Genomic DNA, 7,908 nt, shown 5'->3' with positions numbered 1-7,908 from the left:
GCCATCCGGTGCCGCGCGGTGCTTCAATGGAGCTTCGCCGGGTGCCCATCGGTGTTGCATTGGGCCGTGTCACGCGGTGCTGCCATGGAGCTTCAATGGTGCTCCGCCGGATGTCGTCGGTGTTGCTTTGGAGCTCTGCCACGCTCGGTGCTGCCATGGAGTAGCAGCAGCCGCTCCCGGCGTTGTGATGTAGCAGTCACCGCTGGCTCTCGGAGCTGCGATGCAGCACTCGGTGGTGTAGTGGAGCGCTTTGTCGGCGATGCCGGTGTTGCGAGGTTGCCGGAGCAGGTGCCACAGTGGGTTATGCATCATCGCCGTTTGCTACAGAGAGAGGAGCTGTGTGGATTGATGAGCATGGAGGATGCAATACAGCGGAGAAAGACGATGGGGTTGTGTTGCTGAGGGGAAGTGTGCACGTGCTCCAGCTGTCACAGATCGACGGACGTGCTGACTTCTATCGAACGGTAGTCAAGGCGGTTTACAAATCTTGCCCATCATCCGACTTACGCGTAGCAGTGGCCATAAACATAACTTACAAAGTTCGTACAGATCCTTCATTGTTAAAACGAATTACACGCCTAGACATATAGCGGCAAATATATGCAACATACGTGTAGGCACTTTGCACTTGCAGGCTAATATTACAAACTTTGTTCGTATTAATCAGTCGATTCTCTTACTTTCATAAGGGGAAAGACTGGGCGTGTCGCAATGCCACACTGACCTGATGGATTCGTTGTGCCCCTCTTCATTAGCATGTAACCTTTGTCGCCCCATGTCACCCCCCACGAGTTCTTCACGATCCAATACTTGGCACCATCTTGTGCCTGTCGCCCATAGCCTACTACGGTGACGGCATGGGTCAGTTTCGTGCTGCTACATGGCCCGTTGAAGATGCCTCCCTTGTAGTGGTGGAAGTGGCTGCCACTTGACGCGATCGAAACGGCTATAGGTCGGTTAGCCACAGCGTTCCTCAGCGACACCTCGCTGTTGCTCTCGACTCTCCCGGAGCCAGTGATCTTTGCGGCCGGCTTACGGTTCGTTCTGCACCGACCAGTGGCTGCCTTGTATCCGTAGGAGGATGTGGTGGTGATCCCTCCATTCTGCTGGATCCACTGGAAAGCTCTGCTAGCCCGGCCACCATTGCAACCACCGTCAAAGGAATCGCAGTCTACTAGTTGTTGCTCCGACAGAGACACCAGGGTCCCTCTCTTGATCTTGTGTAGTCCTTCGATTGCACCCACGGCGGCGAATGCCCAGCAAGATCCTGCAGTTGCATAGCAATGCTTATAACTTAATCATTGAGCTAGCATGGTATTTAAAAGGTATTTTGTAGTTGTTGTTACTTTGTTAGCAAGTTGTCATTCTCAATTGTCATAATTATATATGGGCGTGGCTAGGTCTCAGTCGACTGAGATTTAACAAAGTCTCGGTCAAGTAACATAACATACAATAGAGAAAAAGGAAAAACTATAAAATTTTTTTTGCATGAATCTTAATGTAAGATCTTACGGAATATAGCATCGACTAAGACTTCGTTAAATCTTAGTCGATTGAGACTTAGCAAGACTGATTATATATAGCTAGTAGAGAAAAAGAACAAGAGATGTTGCACATACCGCATTCCCCTTGGTCTTTAACTGGGGTGACGGCGCCTCTCTTCCTCCAGTCCACGCTACTCGGCACCCTAGCCGAGAAGTTGGCGTACACAGTGACACCCTCATATGTGTTGGAGCCGAGAGCTCCGGCGAGGCCTAGATCGCTGTCACCGCAGAGGAAGAGAGGTAGACGAAGACGACAGAGAGTTTTGTGTTGCGCACAGTTCTGCAGCTTTTCTCATTAATCTTCAGCTTATTTGTACATCAACTAGAAAGCGAAAAACCCTCCACACCACCGAGCCTACCGGATGTGCCATCCCACATCACCCGTCGTGCGTGAGGTGAGTGCAGGCCGAGTCCTACGCTGCATGCCATCCCATGAGCTCACAACGGCCGCACTAATCTAGCTAGCTACTAACTGAAAACGAAAAAATAGCTTCTGCGTGTACATGCACACGAGTCAGAGCCGGTTATTCAGCTAACTGAAGAAAACAAAAGAACTATCCTAAGAGGCAAAGGATTACAGGCTCAACAATTCACCCCCTAATCCTTGTGCCCTGGGATCACCTTGACGACGCCGAGCTTCTGTCGGAGCTCAATGAACTTGATTCTGCCCCCTAATCCTTGTGCCCTGGGATCACCTTGACGACGCCGAGCTTCTGTCGGAGCTCAATGAACTTGATTCTGCCCCCTAATCCTTGTGCCCTGGGATCACCTTGACGACGCCGAGCTTCTGTCGGAGCTCAATGAACTTGATTCTGCCCCCTAATCCTTGTGCCCTGGGATCACCTTGACGACGCCGAGCTTCTGTCGGAGCTCAATGAACTTGATTCTGCCCAGCGCCTTGGTGAGGACATCGGCAAGCTGTCCGTCAGTGCCAACATGGTCGACATCCACCTTGCCATCTTTAATGCATTCACGAATGAAATGATATCGTATGTCAATGTGCTTACTTCTTTCGTGATGCACCGGGTTCTTGCCGAGCTCTATCGCCGACTTGTTGTCGACGCGCAGCTTCGCCGTCGTTGGCGCGTCGCCAGTGAGCTCACCAAGGAGCCTGCACAGCCACACGCCCTGGCATGCTGCAGATGCCGCCGCCATGTACTCAGCCTCGCAAGACGAGATGGCGACGACCTTTTGCTTCTGTGATATCCACGTGATCGCGCTGGAGTCGAGGAAGAACACCACACCCGTCGTGCTCCGGCGATCATCAACATTGCCGGCGTGATCGCTGTCGCTGTAGCCGATCACCTCCGGCGCTGAATTACCTCCCCGCTTGTAGCAGCAACCATACTCCAAAGTCCCGCTAACATAGCGGAGGATTTGCTTCACCGCAGCCCAATGCGATTCTGCAGGCGCCTCCAGATACCTGCTGACGATGCCAACGGCGTAGGTGATGTCGGGTCGTGTGTTACAAAGGTATCGAAGGCTGCCGACGATGCTTCTGTACCGTGTGGCGTCCACGGCGTCGCCGGCGCCAGTCTTGGACAGCTGGAGACGATTCTGCATAGGAGTGTCGCTAGCGTTGCACCCCCTCATCCCAGCAGCTTCGAGGATCTTCATGGCGTAGGCGCTCTGACAGAGAGTGATCTCTCCGTCCTTCCGTCGTACCTCGATCCCAAGATAATAGCTCAGGAGGCCGAGATCACTCATGTCAAACACACTGCGCATCTGCTCCTTGAACGCCTTGATGTCGTCGATGCTGCCGCCGGTGATGATCAGATCGTCCACATACACCCCAACCAGCAGTGTCCCCGTGCCAGTGCTCCTCCTGTACACCGCATGCTAGAGGGGGCTGCGCTCGAACCCGAGCGACGCAAGCGACGTGTCCAGTTTGGCGTACCATGCTAGGGGCGCCTGTTTCAGACTGTACAAGGCCTTCCAGAGACGCAGCACCTTTCCTTCCTCGCCGGCGATGACAAAACCCGGTGGCTGGTGAACGTAGACTTCCTCGATCAGGTCACCATTCAAGAACGCCGACTTGACGTCCATGTGATGGACTTGCCACCCTTGCCGTGCCGCCAACGCCAGCAGTAGCCGCACTGTTTCCATGCGAGCTACCGGCGCGAACACCTCGTCGTAGTCCACGCCTTGCCGCTGCGAGTAGCCCTTCGCCACCAAACGCGCCTTGTGCTTCACAATCTTGCCGGCGGGGTCCCTCTTGACCTTGAACACCCATTTGAGCCCTATCGCTCGGTGCCCAGGCGGGAGCGCGGCGAGCTCCCAGGTCTTGTTCTCACGGATCGCGACCAGCTCGGCGTCCATGGCGCACATCCAGCAAGCCTCCTCCAGTGCTTCATCGACGCCAGCGGGTTCTTCAGCAGCGATGAGGCAGAGACCCACTTGGTCTTCTCTCGCCGCTTCTACCTCAGCCAGGACATGTGTCATCTTGCGATAGCGCGTTGGCGCATGGTCGAGGTCGTGCCGCTCCCAGTCGTCACTGGGCGGCGTAGCCCAGCCGTCGTCATCAGGGGCTGGAGAGCACGCTGGCATTGTCGGTGTAGCCGGACAGCTCCCCGGCGAGGAGGAGCTTGGTGAAGAGGATGACGAGGACGACCCGTCTGAGCTCGACGAGGAAGGCTGCACATCGACGCTCTGTTCGTCGCTGTAGACGACCACAAAGTGTTCGTTCGTGGGAGTCGCCGCAGCACCTGGCGCCGGCGTCCAGTCCCACTTCCTCCGTTCTTCAAAAACAACGTCACGCGTGACGTGCACCTTGTTCGTGGCCGGATCAGACACCCTGTACGCCTTGGCTCCTTCAGCGTACCCGATGAAAATCATCGGCGTTGAGCGGTCGGCCAGTTTGTCGATGCCGGGGCCGACTCGCTTGACGTGGGCGACGCACCCGAATGTGCGCAGGTGATGGACCGCCGGCTTCTTCTTGTGCCACGCTTCATACGGCGTCTGCCCGTCGACGCTGCGCGTGGGGGATCGCTTGAGCAGGTAAACCGCGGTCTTGACCGCGTCGCCCCAGAACATGGCGGGCACGGCCATGCTCTTGAGCAGGCACCGCGCCATCTCCACCACGGTCTGGTTGCGCCTCTCGACCACACCGTTTTGCTGCGGCGTGTATGGCGCGGTGGTGCAGTGCTTGATCCCTCCATCCTCGCAGTACAGACGGAATTCTGTGGAGTTGAACTCCCCGCCCCGATCGGAGCGGAACGCCATGAGCCGGCGCCCAGATTCAGCTTCAGCAAGGGCCTTGATCTTTTTGAAACGTTGAAACGCCTCATCCTTGGATTTGATCACCTCTAGCCACATGTAACGTGAGTGATCATCAACAACCAGCAGGAAATACCGATTACCTCCGGTCGTCGCTGGCTTGATCGGACCACAGAGGTCCGTGTGGACAAGCTCAAGCGCGTGCTCTGCGCGGTACGCCGAGGCCTGCGGGAACGGGAGCCGGTGCTGCTTGCCCAGGGCGCATCCGTCGCTGTACTGGTCGACGCGGTCGACGAGGGGCACGCCATTTGCCATCTCCAGGCGCGTGAGTTCGCGTAGCGCCCTAAAGTTCAGGTGGCCGTAGCGCGAATGCCACAGCCATGCCGTGTCATCGCCGCTCGCCAGTAGGCACATCGGCTTGGTTAGCACCAGGGGAAGGACGTAGAGACGCCCGGCGTTGCGCGCCACGCACGCGAGCAGCCGCCCGTCCGGATTGCGGAGGCGAAGGACCCCGTCGTGGATCACCGTCTCGCAGCCGAGCTCATCCATCTGACCGATGCTCAAGATGTTGCTGCACAGACGGGGTATGTAGTATACCTCTGCGAGCGTCAGATGTTCCCCGCTGCGGCACTGGAAGAGGATCGTGCCTCTCCCCTCGATCTGCACACTGGACCCGTCGCCGAGCCTCACGGTCCCCCGCGCTCCCACGTCGAGCTCGGAGAAGATCTCGCGGCGACCGGACATATGATTGCTAGCCCCGGTGTCTAGATACCAGGAGGTGTCGCAGGTGCCGCCCTCCTGGGCAACGCGCGCCTGGGAGCGTTCCTCGTTGAGAAGAACCCGCTCGACCGGGCGCTCAGTCGTGACCGTGAGCGCGGCCGTGGCGAGCAGAAGAGTCGCCTCATCGTCTTGGTTGCCTGCCACCGCAAGGTTCGCCTGATCCTTGCGTTCACGGTGCGGCTCGGTGCAGTGCTTCGAGAAATGCCCAGGTTTATTGCAATTGTAGCACTTCACCTGAGACATGTCGCGTTCCCCGTTCGGCGCGCCATCACGACCGCCGTTTCCGCCACTGCCTTGGCCGCCCCCTCGACGTGGCTTGCCGTGGCAACGATTTGAGCCGCCGCCTTGTCCGCCGGACCCGCCTGGTCCGCCGAGGCCTGCTTGGCTGCCGTTCTGGCTGCCGCCCTACCCTTGGCCGCGCTGATTCTTGCGCGCGTGCCACTGCGCCTCCGTCATCAGTAGCTGAGCCCCGCCGCCTCCACCTTGATCGTTGGTGAGGTAGCGCTCCTCCGCAGAGCACAGACGGCCGACGAGCTCCTCAACTGAAAGCGTGTTGAGGTCGAGCATCGTCTCGATGGCGAGGGCGATCTGCATGAAGCGGGGCAGGACGACGCGCAGGAATTTCTGAACCACCCTCACCTCTTTCATGGTGTCGCCGAGCGAGCGCAGGTTGTTGACGAGTGAGGTGATCCGCATGCCGAACGCGTCAAGCATCTCGCCGTCGCGGAATGCGATCGCCTTGAACTCGGAGCGCAGCCGTTGCGCCGTGGCCTCGCGCACGCGTGCGACTCCCATGCGCATGGTCTTGATCGTATCCCATGCCTCCTTCGCGGTCCTCTTAACCACGATCGCACCCACCATCTCCGGCGGTATGGATCGCAGAATGGCCGCCAGCGCCGCCTTGTCGTTGGGGACGCTCGACGGGTTCCCTTCCACCGCGTCCCACATCAAGTTAGCCTCCATGTTAATCTGCATCAACATAGACCACTCGAAGTAGTTTGTCGGTGTGAGCATTGGCCACACGGTGGTGCCGCTCGGGACGAGACGCTCCTGGACCGTGCGCTCGTGGATGACGACCTCCTTGCCGTACCGGCGGGTGCGGCTGCGACCGCGGTCGGGAGTCGGCGAGCGCGCACCACCACTGCCGCTGCCGTCGCGCTGGTGGGCTGCAGTGCGCGCCGCTGCCGCCTTCGCCGGAGAGGTCGAGCCGGCCATGGTCACCGAGGAACTACGCGGCTCTGATGCCATTTGTTGGAGCCGAGAGCTCCGGCGAGGCCTAGATCGCTGTCACCGCAGAGGAAGAGAGGTAGACGAAGACGACAGAGAGTTTTGTGCTGCGCACAGTTCTGCAGCTTTTCTCATTAATCTTCAGCTTATTTGTACATCAACTAGAAAGCGAAAAACCCTCCACGCCACCGAGCTTACCGGATGTGCCATCCCACATCGCCCGTGGTGCGTGAGGTGAGTGCAAGCCGAGTCCTACGCTGCATGCCATCCCATGAGCTCACAACGGCCGCACTAATCTAGCTAGCTACTAACTGAAAACGAAAAAATAGCTTATGTGTGTACATGCACACGAGTCAGAGCCGGTTATTCAGCTAACTGAAGAAAACAAAAAAACTATCCTAACAGGCAAAGGATTACAGGCTCAACAATATGGGCCCGCGCCATTGACAGGGCCAACATGGGTGGTGATAATCTCCTTGTCATCCTCTGGAATCTGCCCGGTATAAAGCACCATGAACTCTTCATCTGTAAGGTCGGTGAAGGGACCCTCTCCAAGCTCGTACGTGAGCCCAGAGGTAGTCGCATCAGCATTCACAGCCTCTATGTACCTCATGTTGCTCTTGTATACCTCAAACCGGCGAGCCTTCTCATCGGAGGTGGAGTAGGATCTGTTCTGCGCCGTCATCCACACGTGGAAACGGTCCATCATCAGATCATGGTGGTCGTCGATGCCGATGTCGGAGCGCTCACGGGGAAGATCATCGCTTGTCGGCAACGACTCAGAGGAGCAGCCGGCTAGCATGAGGCAGCTGGTGGCAAGGAGCACACATAGCGCTACTGAAGAGCACCTAGACATGGAGAACGTGATCGTGTGACCAGTCATTTGATGGTAACGCTAGTGTGTTGATGGTGATTGGATGCTCTCATGCTCAGCTAGGTTGTGGTGCTTTTATAGCCCAACTAAATCAGCTGCTATATGAAAGAAGTAACATGCATGAGGGCATGGCCCACGTGCTGCCCCGCTGGTCCAGCTCGGCTCAGACTCTACAACGGAGGTTCGTGTGGGGTAGCTGCTCAATGAGGAAGACGAAAATAGTAACTGAGATGAAGCACACTGAGACGAGGGAAGAAAGTGGTGATT

At 57.3% G+C, this 7,908-nt stretch overlaps 1 protein-coding gene across 1 annotated transcript; it reads right to left on the bottom strand.

Moving 5' to 3' along the window:
• Window positions 1-498: 498 nt before the first annotated feature.
• On the bottom strand, window positions 499-7,660 carry LOC109787005 (fruit bromelain-like). The gene is made up of 3 exons (XM_045234599.2): window positions 7,205-7,660; window positions 1,620-1,723; window positions 499-1,267 (listed from the first exon to the last, which is right to left on the bottom strand). Exons 1-3 carry the CDS (start codon window positions 7,648-7,650, stop codon window positions 660-662), a joined length of 1,158 nt encoding a protein of 385 aa, XP_045090534.1. The 5' UTR covers window positions 7,651-7,660; the 3' UTR covers window positions 499-659.
• Window positions 7,661-7,908: the final 248 nt, after the last annotated feature.

Source organism: Aegilops tauschii, chromosome 3, assembly GCF_002575655.3.
Source record: "Aegilops tauschii subsp. strangulata cultivar AL8/78 chromosome 3, Aet v6.0, whole genome shotgun sequence".
NCBI classification, from domain to species: domain Eukaryota; kingdom Viridiplantae; phylum Streptophyta; class Magnoliopsida; order Poales; family Poaceae; genus Aegilops; species Aegilops tauschii.
Note: the sequence above shows the minus strand (reverse complement) of the source record. Positions and strands in the feature narration are given on the sequence as shown.